The sequence below is a fragment of the Hemicordylus capensis genome, chromosome 1 (genome assembly GCF_027244095.1).
Source record: "Hemicordylus capensis ecotype Gifberg chromosome 1, rHemCap1.1.pri, whole genome shotgun sequence".
Classification (NCBI taxonomy): domain Eukaryota; kingdom Metazoa; phylum Chordata; class Lepidosauria; order Squamata; family Cordylidae; genus Hemicordylus; species Hemicordylus capensis.
The window spans coordinates 455,843,522-455,862,136 of record NC_069657.1 but is presented as its reverse complement, the minus strand read 5'-3'; the positions used below and the strand labels follow the sequence as shown (position 1 = coordinate 455,862,136).

At 51.1% G+C, this 18,615-nt stretch overlaps 1 protein-coding gene across 1 annotated transcript in view; it reads left to right on the top strand.

Annotated features, from left to right (window-relative positions):
- The first annotated feature begins 3,691 nt into the window (after positions 1-3,691).
- The window catches only part of EFR3B (EFR3 homolog B), a 148,344-nt gene continuing 133,420 nt past the window's right edge, over positions 3,692-18,615 (top strand). The window contains exon 1 of the mRNA XM_053249698.1: positions 3,692-4,679. Coding sequence (XP_053105673.1) covers positions 4,673-4,679 — 7 coding nt within the window. The 5' untranslated portion in view covers positions 3,692-4,672. The remainder of the gene's footprint in view (positions 4,680-18,615) is intronic.

Genomic DNA, 18,615 nt, shown 5'->3' with positions numbered 1-18,615 from the left:
AATATAGTATCTTCAGTGACAGAAAAAATGGATACATGTATTTTGTCTATTTCCTCCATATAGATTCCTATATACAGCATAGCTTGTGTTTTTGCATTTTCTGGCATTTTTTGAGGCCCCTCTGTCCCATTATTGTGCACGGTTTCTTGTTTGTTTTTTCCGGCTTTTCATTCCTTACATTCACACACCCCGATTGTCATGCTCTCTGTGTTCACCCTGCGGTTTCTGCTGCTGCTGCATTGTGCTAGTTCCATATGAGTTATGGTTTTATGTATTTCATGTTTTTATGTGTTTTGTATGTTGCCTCGGACATTATCTTGGAGAGGTGGAATATAAATCTATAAAACAACAAGCGGTTACAGTAAGAACTAATCTGTCTACCTTCCTTTCACTATAATGTTATGGGATAATTACCATCTTCAATAGTTAACCCACCTCACCTCAAATGTTCATGTGTACGCCATCTTGAATTGAGTGGAATGTCATCATCACAAATTACACTGCTGAGGTGTGCCTATGTGTCACTATAACCACACCCAATGTGGGGCAAATCAGTCCAGGCATTGTGAAGTTGATAGGGGGACACACAGGGACAGCGAGGGGGGGCGTAACTATAATAGGGCAAGGGGAGACAGCTGTCTGGGGGCCCACTGCCTTGGAGGGGCCCCCAGAGGCAAGTCACATGACTGACTCCCCCAGCCGCGCACCCGCCCGGGCTTCCTTCAGTAGTCTTCATCCTCCGAAATTGATGTGAGTGTTAAGACTGGGAGCTACCAGAACAGCGTCTCTTTCTCTTGTACCATTAAATGACTCGCATTGTCCACCATTTAGAAAATCTTAAAAAAACAATTTTAGGATGATGCTGTATTGTGGCACATATATCTATAAATTTTACTCTGCTTTTTGTTACCACTATTCAGCCTCATTTAAGATTTCTTGACTTCATGAGCTGAGCTTCAGTGAGGGAGGGCATTTTCAAATGTTGTCTCTGGGCCCCCTCCCACCTTGCTACACCCCTGGAGAGAGAGATGGGTGATCTCATGATGAGCTTACTTTCCTTAAGGAAAGTAGGCTAAAAATAGGAGATGAATGGTTTGCTTCCGTTCTTCCAGTTGAAGGTGAGATTATAAGGAATTTGCACAATAGAACCTTACACTCTGACTTCCTCTGAAAGCAGACAGACATGCCATAGCAGATGGACTCTGCTTCTTGGGACCAGCTGCAGGGACCGCTCTGCTGCAACTTCCGTTGCATGCAGAAGTGGCTCGTCCTAGGGAGCTGGAGGCGGGGGATGCCCAATGAGGCACAGTTGCCTCTGGCTCCTGGCTTGCAGCTCTGGTCACTCCTCTCTCTCCCCTCCCACCCCATTGACCTCGGTGTTAATGCCAGCCGCGCTGCCTGCAGGCTGACCATTTGTCAGGTGGAGCTGTGTGGGCTGGGCCGGCACAGCTCTGCCCGATGAATGATCAGCCTGCAGGCAGTGTGGCTCTGGTTAACTCTGGGGCAGGGTGGGATGGGAGAGAGAGGATTACCCGGAGTTGCCAGGAACCAGATGCAGCAGGGCCTTGTTTGGTGCCGCCCCCCCTCATTAGAACTTCGCTGCTACTGTTTTCATGAGCTCATTGCAGTTTAGTCAGTTAGCTCCTTTCTCCTGCATAAGGGGAATCTGCCCCACACTTGGGGTCCAGCCGGCAACAGGGCACTTTCCAGATGACACCCTACAACAGTGTCACTACATATCCGTTAAGTGTGCTTCCGTACTGCCTGTGTTTCGACATCACAGTCCCTGCACTGTCAGTAAGGTGGTGTTCACATTTCCAAAGCCTCCTTTCGGGTTTTATCTTTGCTTTACAGTACTACAACCTTGGGTGTCCCCCCCCCCCCAAATAGCTGCATTTTCCTGTTGTGGGGAGTTTCCACAAGCTAGAAAAGACTGCTTCCCCCTGCTGGTGGCTTTGTGCAACACCCCGCATTTGCAGCTTCCAGTCGGTCCTGCCAAGCCAAAGTAAACTACCGCTGAACCGCGTGTCACCTGGAAAGTGCCCTGGTGTGTATTTGCAAGATATTGATGTCCTGGAATGGGGGAGGGAGCTCAAGAGCTGTGCCCATCGCCTCCACTGCCAGCTCCTGGCTCTGCTGATCCAGGGACGGCGCCAGCTACAGGGGGGATGTGTGGCAAACTGTCCCCCGTGGGGTCCCTCGTATCTGGAGATTCATGATGGGGGTCACTGGTGTCAGTCCGTCAGTCTGTCTGTCTGTCTGTGTCTCCAGCACTGACAGCCTGAAAGGTGCTCTGAAGCCTCCAGCTCTGTGGTGGCCTCCAGGAGGCTTGACAGAGAGGGCTTCTACCCCAAATCTCCTGCAAAGGAGAGTGTGTGTGCGTTCACACACCAGCCAAACTTACCCCGAAGTCCCTTCGAGATCCTTGGACCCACTCCACACACAGATCGGGCTTTGTCTTGCGAATTCTAGCTTATCTTGAGGTATTTCCGGGTTTTTTAAATGGTGGCTTTAAGCTACTTTTTCTGAAAACGCCGGAGCAAATGGGAGAGGCACTGAAATAGAATCACTAACATGATAAGAGGGATGCTCTGTTCAGAAATGCAGATCTATCTCGGCAGGAGTTCTCCCCTCCCATTGGCTATAAGGAAACACGGAGCATGCCATGTGGACTTGTTTCAAAAGAAAACCAAGAGCCGAGGGGAGGGGCTGCTTCCCTCAGTGCCGCACGTGTGATTTCAAGTGGCTTTGCTCAAGGTTTACCCCAAAGCCTGAAGCCAGGTCCTAATAACTTCCAGCCTGTGTTTCTGCAGCCACACCAATGGGTGCTTTGCTCTGCGATCATCATCTCAGCAGTGGGGTGGGGGGCTCGGGCAGGGGAAGTGTCTGTTTGTGGGTGGAAGAGAAGAGTTGAGGACGGAGGCTGCTCTCTTGGCTGAGAGAGTTGCTCTGTGGGGGCTGTCGGAAGGGCCTGGGTTCAGATTCCTGACTGCCCCTGGACTAGCAACAATATACTAATGAGTGGCCTGCAAAGCTTGAATGTAGATTGTGAGCCCCTCAGGGCAGGGACCTGCCTCCTTTTTTTTTTTTTTTTTTGGCTTATGTTATTCCGGTGACAAGACAAGAAGAGATATTTTGCAATTCTGCAGACTCCGCTCCCGACCCTGCCAAGACTCATCTGTTCAGCTTTCTTTTTTTAAAAAAAAAAAATTATTTTGGGAGCTGTGAGCTCGGCCCATCTCTGGCTTCATGGGGTGACCCATCTTGTGTGAGAATGCCGTGTCAATCCTCTACCCCTCTGTGCCATGCCAGTGGGTTGCTTCCCCCCAGAAGTTGTCTGTCCCAGGCTGGCAGTTTCAAGGCTGCTACCGAAAATGGGCAGAAGCCTCCTTTGCAGAGGAAGGTGGCTGAGCTCCCCAGGGGTGCCCCTTCTCCTCCCTCTCCTCCTCCATCCTGCCAGCTTTGAAATGCCTCTCATGTGCCAGGCAGGGAGGGACAGCTGCCACATACCACACACACACACACACACCCCAGCACAAGCTTCCCCGAGACCGGAGGCAGATTTATTCTTAGAACCAGGAGGCAAGGCAGAAATGCTGTCAGCTGACAGCATTGCTTCCTTGTCTCCTGGTTCTAAGAATAAACCGGTCTCCAGTCTCGGGGAGGGAAGCTCTGCCCGTCCTCTTCCGTCCTGGCTTCTGCACAGAGGAGGCCACCAGCCGGCTCCTGGGGACTGTGGCCACCTTGAGGCGGCCGCGCTTTGGAGAGCAAGCTGAGCCCGTGGGCTGCCTTTTCCCCTGGTGAATGGGTTGCTGGTGACTCCCCTTCCTCTGGCCTCTCCCGCCCCGACAGGAGAAGGAGCCTCTGCTGTGGTGACCCTTGAGTGTTTCCCCTCAGGAGGAGGCTCTGGGCCTCCGGAGGAGGAGGAGGAGGAGGATGCCCGCGCCATGGATGGATGGTTGGGTTCCTTGAGTCGTCCAGACCCTGCTGACACTCCCAGCTGCTCCCCGTGTCCATGGAAACCACAGTGGGCAGCCCGGGAGGAAGGTAGAGGCTGACAGGCGAGGGAGGAACCTGGCTGACAAAGGAGGCTCTCTCTTGCCAGCCCTCTCCTGGTGGGCCGGCTCTCGGCATGGGTGCCCCCCTCAGACTTGAGCACTAGGCTTTGCTTCACGGTGCCAGAGGAAGGGGGAGCAAGCCCCGATCTCTCTGGGAGCCCTGCAGCAGGGGACAGGGGCCGGGAGGCGGCGGCTGCCCTCTGAGCCTCCCGCCGTCGAGCAAGGCTGCACCGGGGAAGAGGAGGACACACACTGCTGCTCCTGGCTGGTCCCCAGGGCAAAGCAGAGGAGGAGGCCCCCGGCGGCAGGAGGTGCCCACCTGGATCTGGGGGCTGTGGGGTGGGTGTGTGCAGATGCTGCAGGCAGATCAGTGAGCCTGTCGTCAGTCTGAAGAAGAGCAGGCACCCATCTAGCTGCTGCTGCTGCTCACAACTTGCTGGCAGGTGACAGCTGGTCCTTGTCTCCGTGGGTGTCTTCCTTAGCAGCAGCAGCAGCAGCAAGAGTGTCCAGGATCCGGGTTCCAGGTGCTTCTCTGAGGCTCCGGCACGGCGAAAACCTTTGCAGCCTGGGACACCGGACTCCTTCGACAGGAAGACCCAGATCTGGAGCCCACCATGACAGGTACACCTCACAAGGGAGCCAGAGAGACTGACCTCCCCTGGCCACCGTGCTTCTGGTTTTTCCTGTCCCTTGACCCGGGTTCTCCTTTGATAAACCGTGTGCCATGCTGCACAATTAAATGCCATGCGGGGGTTCTCGAATGGGGGTCCCCAGATGTTGCTGGAGGCCATTGTGGCTGGGGATGATGGGAGTTGTAGTCCAACATCTGGGACCCCCCCCCCGCTTGAGAACCCCTTCTGTAAGGCGCTTTTCAGAACAGAGCTGCCTCTCCTAGAAGGAGAAGAAAACACATCCCACCATGGAGATTGTAAGCTCCTTGGGGCAGTGATTTGTCTGTCTGGTCCTTTCCTTTTCTCAACTTTGCAAACTTGTTAGAACTCAAGAAGAGCTTTTTGGGGAAAGCTTACGGTGTAGTTTTACTGGCTGATAGTTTTTGTACTGTCCTGATGTGAGTTTTTTAAGTGGAAGTGTTGTGTACTTATTAGTTGGTCCTTCGCTTTGATTTTTCACAAGGAAAGTGGTAAAGAATAAATTTCATGAATGAATGGATGAATAAATAAATATAGAGGAACAATGATAACATGAGATAGGGTTTCATGCAGAGGCTGTGAATGGGAGAGTGGGCACTTTCGGCCACAAACCCATAGGAAGCCTAGACAGGGAGCCTTTCTCCCTGTCTCCCTTTTCTGCATCAACCTCCCATCCATAATATGGGAATAATACTACTGGCCTACCTTACAGGGCTGTTGTGAAGGGTTGCAGTAATTGTGTGTGAAAATATGGTGCCCAAACTCATAGCAATACCTATCAGTTTAAAAAGCTGCTTCTTGTGTTGGACTCAGTCAGTTCTTTGGTGCCGCTAGGTGTGTGCATGTCCAGTAGCAGCTCCTCCTCATGAGCAGGGGGTGGGGGCGGTGGGGGCAGCACCAAATGAGATGCAGCTGCCTCTAGTTCCTGGGAGCTCCAGTGGCTCCTCTCTTCCCGTCCCACCCTGCCCAAGACCCGCACTGCCTGCAGGCTGGCCATTCATCAGGTAGAGCTGTGTGGTTAACTGTGCAGCTCCACCAGACAAATGGCCAGCCTGCAGGCACTGAGGCAGGGCGGGAGAAGGAGGAAAAACAACCTGAACAGCTGCTGGGAAGCAGAGGCAGAGGTACTGCCTGCCTTGGGTACCCCCCTGGCCCATGAGGTGTGTGTGTGTCCCTTGCAGAGAGGGGGATGAAAAAAGGATCCCAGGCGGAGAGAGGCAGGCGGAGGTCAGAATCTGGTGATGATGGCAGGCTGGTGGGTGTGCTTGGCTTGCAAAACTGCAGAGAGGGGAGGAGGTGATGCCAAGATGGAGCTGCTTAGGGACCAGGGGAGTCTGTAAACTGGGCAGGGGGCAGCCAAGGGGTTCCTTCAGAGGAAGGAAGCAGCACTAACCACTCTGAACCGGTGGGCTAGATTTTAAAAAGCTCACACCTTGTTGTGCAGGATGCTGCCAGGGAGGGAAGCATGAACCTTTCTACTCTTTCCACAGCAGCTCCATCCCCAAAGGGGAACACCTTCCAGTGCTCACACATCAAGTTTCCCATTCAAATGCAACCAGGGTGGACCTTGCTTAGGAAGGGGACAAGCCATGCTTGCTACCACAAGACAAGCTCTCCTCTCTCTCTCTCAAACACAAATATTTGGTTGTGTTTGCTCCAGAACATAGATGTGTCCACATCAATAGCACTGCATTTTCTAAGTAGCGGAAGCAAAGATTGTTCAGATTTTCCCTTTGCTGCTGCATCTGAGAGAAGAAGATTCTAGCCATGAAAGCTCCTACATCAGTAAATGTGTTGTCTTCAAGGGTGCCACAGGACCTTTCGTTTGAGACAGCAAAGTGGTATTCAGGTTCCATGATCTCTTCATTTTGGATATTTAAGTCATGGCACTTCTTTCTTCTTCTTTTTTCTTGGTGGTGTGCGTACTGGTTGAGATTCCAGAATGGTGGGTTCTTTTCTCTTTGTAAGCCCCAAAAGTCTCACTTTATTTTCTGCTTTCATGCATTACTTTGAATCACCTGTACCAAGTTGTTTGCAATTACAGTGCACTGATTTCCCCCAAACAACAACAACAACAAATATTTACGTACCGCTTTTCAACAAAAGTTTCCAAAGTTGTTTACATGGAGAAATAATAAATAAATAAATAAGGAAGATGGTTCCCTGTCCCCAAAGGGCTCACTATCTTAAAAGAAACATAAGACGGACACCAGCAACAGTCACTGAAGGTACTATGCTGGGGGTGGATAGGGCCAGTTACTCTCCCCCTGTTAAATAAAGACAATCACCACAAAGGTGATTCTTTGCCCAGTTAGCAGGGGAGCTAAAAGGGGACAAAAAGGTCATAGGAAGGAATGTAGGAAGCTGCCTTATACTGAGTTAGACCCTTGGTCCATCAAGCTCAGCATTGTCTACACAGACTGGCAGTGGCTTCTCCAAGGCTGCAGGCAGGAATCTCTCTCAGCCCTATCTGGAGATGCTGCCAGGGAGAGAACTTGGAACCTTTTGCATGCAAGCATGTATATAGGGGCTCTTCCCAGAGCAGCCCCATCCCCTAAGGGGGAATATCATATGGTGCTCATACATCAAGACTCCCATTCAAATGCAAACCAGAGCAGACCCTGCTTAGTAAAGTGGACCATTCATGCTGGCTACCACAAAACGTTGGCGCAGTGGAGAAATGACTTGCCTAGGGAGCCAGAGGTTCCCGGTTCGAATCCCCGCAGGTATATTTCCCAGTCTGTGGGAAACACCTATATCAGGCAGCAGCGATCTAGGAAGATGGTGAAAGGCATCATCTCATACTGCGCAGGAGGAGGCAATGGTCAACCCCTCCTGTATGCTACCAAAGATAACCACAGGGCCTTGTGGGCGCCAGGAGTTGACACCGATGGCACACACTTTACCACAAGTCCAGCAGCTCTGCCCACCCAGCCCCCCCCCGGTCAAAAGGCCAAAGGCATTCTGGTCTTTGCTTAGTGTCCGGCTTGGGAGCTGTTGTGTTATTATTATCCAGCACTCTTGCCACGTGTTTGTGTCTCAGCAGAGATCCCTTCGTGATGGCCGTGTGTACGAACACAACAGCATCAGCGCAGCTCTGCTGGGTCAGGCCCAAGAAGGCCCATCTAGTCCAGCATCCTGTTCCGCACAGTGGCCCACCAGATGCCGCTGGAAGCCACAGGCAGGAGGAGTTGAAAGGGGCAGGCCCTCGTCTCTCCTGCTGTGTGACGGCCCTGCAACTGCTGGCAGGGGGAGCGATTGATTTCCGCAGGCAGGTGGCATTTGTTGACAGTTGCCCTGGGATTGCTGTCGATATTTGTGCCTCACAAGTGGGTCTTGGATGGCACTGGCCAATCTCAGAGTGGGCAGTGAGTGTTCCTGTTCTGAGATGGGCTGTCCACAGAGCTGCCTTCTGCTTGCTGCATGTTAACGCGACAGAAAGCAGGGAGGATTTTGTGGGGGCGGATGGGCGAGGCGCCAGGATTCCTGCCTGGCTGTGGGGGCGGCAGGACGCGGAGCGAATCCTCCGCTCCAATCAGCTAATTAAATCAGGGGCAACTAAAGGGGCATCCCAAATTAATTGGAAACACGTTTTAAAATGCTAATTACATTTAGTACAAATACTTAGGGAAGCTGCAGACGGCGGGCACCAGCCCAGGAGAGGCATTCCCCCTCAGTCTCACTCAGCTTCTAAGCTGGCAACGGCTGTCCCCGGCAACAGGGATTCCCAGATGTTGTTGGACTACAACTCCCATCATCCCCTGCCGTGATGGCCAAAGGGGACGAAGGGAGTTGTAGTCCAACATCTAGGAACCCAAGGTGGGGACCCCAGCTAAGTGGCTAAACATGAGTATGTGTACTTTGGCCATTGCAGCAGGGGATAATGGGAGTTGGAGTGCAACGACATCTGGGAATCTCTGTTAAGCCAAGTGGGACGTCCATCGCTGAAATCGGGAGCGGCAAACCCTGCTTCTTCACAGAAAGTCCTCCAAGGCCTTCAAGGCCTTCCCAGCATGCTTTGTGCAGCCAGCCTCTGGAAAGCTTCATGACATCAGTAGCTGCCCTCTGATTGGCCATGAAAGCGCAAGAGACAGACCCAGCCCTGCTGAAGCTGCTCCAGCATCATGACCATAGTGTGTGTTTTGCAGAGTGGCATGTGGCATGGCCCCTCTAGCCACAGCTCTCTATTATTTTCTCACGGGGGAGGACTTGTTGAGTCCTGGTGGCCGGGAAGAAGAGGCGAGTGGGTTCACATGGCCAGAGAATCAAGGCAGGAGTGCTCCCGTCTCCTCCTACCTCTCCTCCATGATGGGGATAGCCTGTTGTTTCTTCACTAGGACACCGGTGTTTTTGCTGGATATGGAGTTCCAGTGCCTCGACGTTTTGCACCAACTATCCTAATGACCACTAGGGGAATTGGGAACAGAGGTAGCTAGCGAGGGGCTCCTTTACTTGTCCCTGTTTTGCCTCTACTCTTTGACCCCTATTTTGACTCCTCAGGTACTGTAGTGAGTCAGAATCCCTTCCTTTCCTCCTAGAGAGAAGATGGAAACCTCCCTCCCTCCCTCCCTATTCACTATGTACTGTAGATGATAGATAGGATACGTCCTTCCTATCTCAAATGTACTCCACCAATAAATCAATTTAGTTTAGACTCTACAGTGATCTCCATGCGTGTGTCTCTAAATAGCTGCAACAACTCGACTCTGCACTCTGAAGCTGGAGTGGGAGCTTCCTTGGTGCTTTTTCTAAATAATCACAAACCTCAACAGTTTTAGCACCAAAACACCAGTGTTCTAGCTCAAAGAACACCGGGCTGCCCCATTAAATGGCCTCCCTGTGCCTGGGCAGAGGCCATTGAAAGGAGGCTTAGGTCAGCACTAAAGTTTTAGTGAGTGTTAGTGGATGGCCAGGCTGGCTGCAGGGAGGTATGGCGGTCCACCTCCCTGCTGGTGCCAGAATGTACATTAGTGAGCGGTGGAACAGGCCAGTGGCGGGGAGGGATGGCAGATCCAATTGCCACCACCGCTGCCAGCTCTATACGATGTCTCCGCTCCCGCCAGAGGAGTGTTTAAAAGTACTAAAAGTGCCTCTTCTTCACAGGAGTGGCTGGCGGCCATGGTGGTTGCCAGAACCTAAGGGGTATACTCATGGGTCAAATGGGCCAAAAGCCGGAATTTGGCTTTTAAAAAGCCAAATCTGGTCATTCAGCAGTGTGTGTGTGTGTGTGTGTGTGTGTGTGTGTGTGTGTGTGTGTGTGAGAGAGAGAGAGAGAGAGAGAGAGAGGTGTCACTGCTGCAGGTTCTGCAATGAGTAAACGTAATTACTTTTGGGGTGCCCTGGAGCCATGTTGTTTTTAAAACATGTCATGAGGCTCCCCTCCCCTCCTCCCCCTTCACACTGTACATTGAAGGTCAAATCGATTTGGCTAGATTAGAGCCGAATCTGGCTAATTTTGATTCAGTTTTGATTTTGACACTCAAATCAGCCAGATTTGGGTTGAATCGATTCGCTGCCGAATCGATTCACACATCTCTAAGGGAGGGCAATCAGCCCTCTCCATCCCCAGCACAGCATCCCTCCAGTGGCTGTTGCTAGTGTCTATCTTATGTTTCTTTTTGAGACTGAGAGCCCTCTGGGGACAGGGAGCCCCCCCCCCCTCTCTCTCTCTGTGTAAACTGCTTGGGAATGTCTGTTGAAAAGCGGTATGCAAATATTCGTCATTGTCCTTCCTTCCTCTCGACCCTTCCTTTTCCTTGGAGAAGCCACTGCCAGTCTGGGTAGACAATACTGAGCTGGATGGACCAATTATCTGACTCTGTTTATACAACTGCTTTCAACAAAGGTTTCCAAAGCGGTTTACATAGGTATAAAATAAATAAATAAAACGGCTCCCTGTCCCCAAAGGGTTCACAATCGAAAATAGACACCAGCAACAGCCACTGGGGGGATGCTGTGCAGGGGATGGATAGGGCCAGTTGCTCTCCCCCTGCGAAATAAGGAGAACCTCCACATTTAAAAGGTGCCTCTTTGCTCTGTAGGTGGGGTGGCAACCTCCTCTTTTAAATTCTGTGTTCTTTTGTTCTTTTTAAATTTTTGTCGGAGTTGCTTCCACCTCCTCGGTAATGCAGTTTTGGAGTTCATACACATATCTATTCTAGAGTATGTTTCATGGAGTTGGGGTGGGTGGGGAGTGTAGCCCTTCTCCAAAGGATGTTTATATTGCCATGCATCTTCTGAAGATAAAAGTGTCATAGAATCCAATGCATTCCTTGGAAGTTTACTGGAACTCCTCTTATATTGTCCTGACTTGTCAAGGGCTAAAGAAAAAACTGCATTCCAATCGCCCAACACTAGTACTTCTCCCTCAGCTACCTCCCAGAGGGACTGGAAGAACTGCTCATAAAATTGTGTCTTCTTGTCATTTGGAGTGTATATTGAAGCGATCATGATTTTAGCTTGCTGCTGAGTTTGAAACCGCAGTATTATATATCTTCTGGCAATGTCCTGCATTTGCTCTTCCAAGGTCCAAGCCAAATACTTAACATAAACCGCCACTCTGTTTTTTTTTAATCACCTGAAGCCGCATAACTTTGACCCAAAGATTTACAATCCAGTAAGTTAACATTGCTCAGTTTAATATGGGTTTAACCCTGTGTTCTCCTCATCAGAGCCACTTAATGGTGCAGCGGGGAAATGACTTGACTAGCAAGCCAGAGGTTGCCAGTTCAAATCTCCACTAGTATGTTTCCCAGACTATGGGATACACCTATATTGAGCAGCAGTGATATTGGAAGATGCTGAAAGGCATCATCTCCTACTGCGCGGGAGGAGGCCATGGTCAACCCCTCCTATAGTCTACCAAAGCCAACCACAGGGCTCTGTGGGCACCAGGAGTCAACACCGACTTGAAGGCACACTTTACCTTTTTCTCCTCATCGGGTGATGATGGGGTTTGCACTTACAGAATTGGCAGCTGGGAAGGATGCTTAAAACATCCTCGGCCCACCAAGATTCCTCTGCAAATGTCCCCATGAACGTTTCCTCTCCCCCCCCTCCACCCCAACAGGGCTCCAAAGCCAGCAGAAGGCCAGGCTGAGGGGAAGAGAAAGCATTTGCAGGGAGAATCCTCGCAGACACAGGAAGGGTGAATCACCCTCACCTTCCCGCTGATTCTCCCTTAGAAAGATTTCCTCCACCCCCACGTTTGCATTACCTCAGCAAACTCACTGTTTCTAAATCCACATTTGCTGAGGTAGCTGTGCCCTCGTCCTTTCCGATCACTTCAAACCTAAGAGGAAAACAAAACAAAACGCAGCTCCTGTCTGTCTCCTGCCAACAACAACAACAGGATCCCAGCCTTCCGGCTTTGTTCAGCATCGCTAGCAGGCCTGTCTGCAGTTTAGAGGGAGCCTCCTTGGGGACTGCAGCATGCATTTGGATCCAGAAGATGGTGCAAGCAGCGTGCACGGCCACCCCCCAAGATGGTTGGGGTTTGTGATTATTGAGCAAAGCACCAAGGAAGCGACCGCTCCAGTTACAGAGTGCAGAGTTGAGTTGTTGCAGCTATTTAAGCAACACGCATGGAGATCCCTGGAGAGTCGAAACTAAATGGGTTTATTTGTGAAATACATTTGGGATAGGACCTAGCCTATCTATCAGCTACATAATGAATAGGCAGGGAAAGAGAGATGTTTCCATCTTCTCTCTAGGAGGAAAGGAAGAGGACTGACTCGCTACAGGAAACCCTGGAGGAGTCAAGGCCGGGGTCATAGAGCAGAGGCAAGCAAGGACAGGTAAGGAGACCCTCACTAGCTGCCTCTGCTCTCCCAACGCCCATGGTGGTAATTAGGACAGTTGGTATAATAAATAAATAAAAGGTCGAGGTGCTGGAACTCCTCTGCAGTTTGGAGGGAGCCCCCTTGGCGACTGCAGTGTGCATTTGGATCCAGAGGACGGTGCAAGCGGTGTGCATGGCCACCGCCCCAGGTTCTCTCCTCCCTTGGGGACCTTTCGGCCTGTATCGCTGGGCTGTCAAGACCCCATCACGAAATACCTGAAATGGCCACCTTGAGTGTCAAATGCCCCAACGACTCTGTTTCCTGGTGTTTGTCCTTGTGCATGAACGTCCCTCCTTGGCCTTTAAGTGGTAAGGCATTTGGTTTCTCTCTCATTTTGCCTCCCACCCAAACAGGGCTGCAGGTCCCCCTTAAGCAGGTGAGGATTTTGCCCCTCACCAGACCCAATAACCCATATCTTCCCCTGCCCACCCACCCCCCCGACCTCCCACACAGTGCCTTTCTCTCCCCCTGCAAACACTTCAGTGCAGGGGCATAGCAAGGTTGGAGTGGGCCCAGGGACAAGATTTTAAAATGCCCCCCCCCCCACTGAAACTCAACCTATGTGCCACAACAGAACATCATCCAAAATTATTTCTAAAAAGGTTTTGTAAATTGTGGACGATGCAAGTCATTTCATGGTACTAGAGAAAGACCCTGAGTGGCCCTTTTGCACACTGTACGGTCACTAGCAGGCTCTGTGGGTGCAGTCAGGAAAGCAGCACGTCTCCCCTGCTTGACGCCCAGCCTTTGTTTCTCCGGCTTTTCTTTGCCCCTGAAGTGTCTTCTCCAGTCATGGGGGGCGGGGGGGGGGGCATTTGCTTCCCAATCCCGCATCCAGCTGATTAAAAACACACACCAGGAGCAGACTGTTGTGCATGTTATGAATGCGGCTTTGAGTGTGGTCAGACGGCCATCTGCTTATTAAGGAAAATAATGGAATGCGGGGCTGGGGGTGGCAATAATCATGCTGCCATCCTTTCCTTTGCTCTCCCTTCCTCTGCTTTAATTGCAAGGAGGTGTCCACTGGTAGGCACGGGCGTGGCCAGCGCTGCAGAATAAATGGCTAATGCAGCATGCTAGCTCAGCTGGTCAAAGGGGCAGTGCTTGAAATGCCAAGGAGGTGGGTCCCTCCTGCTAACCAAAGGTGGGCACAAGTGGGGGGGAGGCATTACTCAGTGATAAAGCACAGTCAGCCCTGTTCACACATTGCATTCAACACACATGCACAATACAGCTATTCAGACATGATGTTGACAGAATGTACACTTCCGATGGGTCCCCATCATTTGAGGGAAGCCGTACCAGGCTCACTTTTAAAACGCAGGTACAGTCATTCACACAGCGACACTTACACGCATCCTGGCACCCAAGTGTGCATATGTCTGAACAAGGCTTTGCGTCACAGAGATCCACTGCCAGTCAGAGCAGAGAATGCTGGGTATGTGGCACTACCCTTCTGACCCATTTCAAGGCAGGTTCATATGGGGAAGGCCCACACCGCAGGGGTGGTGTCATCTCCCCACCCCCCACCCCCGTTGCTAGCAAGATGGTGACTTGGAAACATTTTTCACATTCTCAGAGTGCTTTTTCTTGGTTAGTGAGTGCTCTCCATGGGTGACAGCGGCAGAAGTAGAGTGAGGAACTGGGAGCTTAGGAACAGACGAAGCTGCCGTATACTGAGTCAGACGATTGGTCTATCTAGCTCAGCATTGTCTACACAGACTGGCAGCGGCTTCTCCAAGGTTGCAGGCAGGAATCTCTCTCAGCCCTCTCTTGGAGATGCCGCCAGGGAGGGAACTTGGAACCTTTTTGCTCTTCCTGGAGTGGCTCCACCCGCCCCAGGGGAATCTCTTCCAGTGCTCACACATTTAGTCTTCCATTCAGATGCAACCAGGGTGGACCCTGCTTAGCTAAGGGGACAAGTCACACTTGCTACCACAAGACCAGCTCTCCTCTTAGCTCAACGCGACAAAAGTAAACAGGATGTTCTTCAGAGGAAATATGATTAGGATGGGAGTCTTACATCTACTATCAATCTGCCTTTAGAATCCTAATGTGTGGAACAAAGCTCTCCACCACCACAAACACACTTTTCTCCCCTTCTGTGTGTGCCTCCCACCCCCACCTTCCACCAAATATATTTTTTTTCCTGATGCTGCCTCTGAGTAGGGAAGGAGCACTTGATCTAAGGTCCTAGGGGGGCCATTTTTTCAAGTTTCTCAGTTTGCAGGGTTAGGAAGGACTCTTGCTGAGAGACTCTCAGAAGCTGCTGTCAGTCAGAGTGGGTTTCTCCTGGGCTAGATGACTGCAGTACAAGACAGCTTCACAGGTTCATATTTGGTAGCTTCCATAAAATAACGTGCACACATGCGCACTGCATTTTTTTTAAGAGGAGCAAATTTCTAGTTCTTTTGGTAACAGAGGAGAGAGAAAATTAGACCACGTGTATCTGCCTAATACAGAGTCTGACCTTTGGGCCATCGTCCAGTATTGTCTTCCCCAACCGGCAGCAGCTCTCCTGGGCAATGAGCCTAGGACCTTCTGTATGGAAAGTATGTGCTGCATCCCAGAGCTTTGCCACAGGAACATAGGCAGCTGCCATATACGGAGCCAGACCCTTGGTCCATCTAGCTCAGTATTGTCTACACAGACTGGCTGTGGCTTCTCCAAGGTTGCAGGCAGCAGGAATCTCTCTCAGCCCTATCTTGGAGATGCTGCCAGGGAGGGAACCTGGAAACCTTCAGGTGCTCTTCCCAGAGCGGCCCCAATCCCCTAAGGGGAATACCTTACAGTTCTGACATATGTAGTAATCTCCCATTCAAATGCAAACCAGGGTGGACCCTGCTTAGCAGAGGGGACCATTCATGCTTGCCCTTAGCCTTCAAGCGGTAATGAATTTGGCGTATCTCTCATTTTACCTGCCGCCCATTCAGGGAGTCACATCTGCCTTAAGCAGGTGAGGAGTCCTTTAAGCAAGACCAGCTCTCCTCCCACACAACTCCCGACCACCCGCAGAAATGGCTCCGCCCACCCTGCCTGTAAGCAATTTCTGCTGGCTTCCAGCTAGGGGTGAGGAACTTTCTGTCCCTTTTGCTCTTAGCAGCAGGAAATGAAAGAGGTGCAGGGGGTTGTCTCAGGGCTTCTCCACCGTGGGTTTCTCTAGTCTTAGACTAAGCAGGGGGAGAGTAACTGGCGCTCTCCACCCCCAGCACAGTACCTCCAGTGACTGTTGCTGCTGTCTATCTTAAGTTTCTTTTAGATTGTGAGCCCTTTGGGGACAGGGAGCCATCTTTTTTTATTTATTATTTCTCTGTGTGAACCATCCTGAGCCATTTTTTGGGAGGGCAGTATAGAAATTGAAAGAAGGAGGAGGAGGAGGAAGAGGAGGAGGAGGAGGAGAGAACCGAGCAGAAAAATGGAAAAAGAAGCCACTGCATGGTCAATATTTGCACAATATAAGTGGAAAATCAGACATCACCAAGACCTGGCAGTGGCTTCAGAATGGCACCTTGAAGAAAGAAACAGAGGGTTTAATACTGGCTGCACAAGAACAGGCACTGAGAACAAATGCAATAAGAGCAAAAGTTGAAAAATCCACAACAAACAGCAAGTGCCGCCTTTGTAAAGAAGCAGATGAAACAGTGGACCACCTAATCAGCTGTTGTATAAAGATCGCACAGACTGACTACAAACAAAGGCATGACAAGGTAGCAGGGATGATACACTGGAACATCTGCAAAAAATACAAGCTACCTGTAGCCAAGAATTGGTGGGACCATAAAATTGAAAAAGTTGTAGAAAATGAAGATGCAAAAATATTATGGGACTTCCGACTACAAACAGACAAACATCTGCCACACAATACACCAGATATAACTGTAGTTGAGAAGAAAGAAAAACAAGTTAAAATAATCGACATAGCCATACCAGGGGATAGCAGAATAGAAGAAAAAGAAATAGAAAAAATAACCATATACAAAGATCTACAAATTGAAATTGAAAGGCTGTGGCAGAAAAGACCCAAATAATCCCAGTGGTCATTGGCGCCCTGGGTGCAGTTCCAAAAGACCTTGAAGAGCACCTCAACACCATAGGGGCCACAGAAATCACCAGCAGCCAGTTACAAAAGGCAGCTTTACTGGGAACAGCCTATATTCTGCGACGATATCTATAACAATTGACAATAAAATTCAGCCATCCCAGGTCCTTGGGAAGGACTCGATGTCTGGATAAAACAAACCAGTCAATAACACCTGCCTGACTGTGTAAACAATCCTCCTCCTCCTCCTCCTCTGTCCCCCCAGCCCTGCACGGCCTGCTCTGACGGGCTGCTGCTCTCCAGCGTCTCAGGCAAGGGTCTCTCCCAGTAACAGTGGCTCATCCTGTTGAGACAGGGGAGTTGCCAAACGGGGCGCAGGTGCCTCTGGTTCTCGGCAGTTCCGGGTTCTCCTCTCCCATCCTGCCCTGCCCTGGCATTAACAAGAGCCGTGCTGCCTGCAGGCTGGCAGTTCACCAGGTAGTTGAATGCCTGCACTGCTGTACCTGATGAATAGCCAGCCTGCAGGAAGCGTGGCTCTCGTTAACACCAAGGTGGGATGGGAAAGGGAGGAGCAACTGGAGCTGCCAGGAGCCTGAGGATGAGTCACTGCTGGTCTGTCCTCGTTCTCCTGGAAGATGCTGCCAGGGACTGGAAAGGAAAGGAACGGTGGTGCCATCATGGAGTCCATGTCGACTCCTGGCGACCACAGAGCCATGGGGTTTCCTTGGTAGAATACAGGAGGGGTTCACAACTGCCTTCCTGCCACCCATTAGGAGATAGGGATGTGCAAACAGGTTCGAAGTTGAACGTGTTTGACATTGAACCAGTTTGGTTCGACTGTTTGGGGTCAAACCAAACCACCCCCTGTTTGGTCTGACCCCAGTCCAAACCCCACTGGGCAGTTTGAGGGTTCTGCAAAGTTTGGGGTTTTAAAAACTTTTTTTCAAACTTACCCCCTCCAGGGGAGTTGTCAGAGGTGGTGGCAGGGTGGGGAGGGGTACATGGCGGTCCCCCCTTCCCCTGCCAGCCCCCTTTATTTAAAAAATCGGCCAGTTTTTGGCCTTTCCCCCCAGCGTGGCAGCCATTTTGAAGGCTGCCACACCTGTGCAATGTGTCTCTGTGTGGCCTGGGTCCTGGACTGATTTTCTGACTAAGGGAGACCAGCAGGCAGGAGGGAGAACCTCCCGCAGACACACACACACAGCCCCGCTGCTGCCTCAGACAACTCCCCCAGAGCGGGTAAGTTTGGGGGAAAAATAAAATGTTTTTTAAAGCTTGTGAACACCCCCCGCCCCCACCGGACCAAACTGAATGGGGTGGGTGGGTTTGAGGGGATGCCGGACCAAACTGGCCCAGTCCAGTTTGGGTCCGGTTTGGACTCAAACTCAACTGGACCAGCCGGTTCTGTGCACACCCCTAGTAGGAAATGATGCCTTTGCCGTTGTCACCGAAATGAACATCCACCTCCAGCAGCTCCCTATATTGCTGCTGCCCAATATAGGTGACTTCAAATATATATTTACTAGGCAGAGTCTGGGAAGCACACCGGCGGGAATTCGAACTGACAGCCTCTTGCTCCCTAGGCAAGCTGCTTCCCTGCTGCGCCACCAGGGATTAAACCTGGGACTCTCTCTCCCTCGCATTTGTTTTCTGTTAGAGATTCAAGCCCTTGCCTGCAAACGCAGAGTGCTTCTTCTCACCTGATGGGGGTGGGGGGTGGGCAAGGCAGTTCTGGATGCCACCTGAGTCCCAGGGCAAGGGAAGGCACTTTGCGGGCCACCCAGAGGAAGAGCACTTCTTTGACGGATTGGGTGATTATCGTTAAGCTCCACATTTCAGCCCAGATTGTCTCCCAAAGCATCTGGCAGTGAAAATGCTCATAGAGGTGCAAGTCTATGTGGGAGATGCACATAACAGAGTCTCCTGGTCCCTGGCAGCTGAGAACACAGTCCAGGTTGCAGACTCTTCCCTCCAGAGGGAGAGGGCAGTTGCAGATGGAGACACAGGCTGGTGGGTGGGAAAGATGC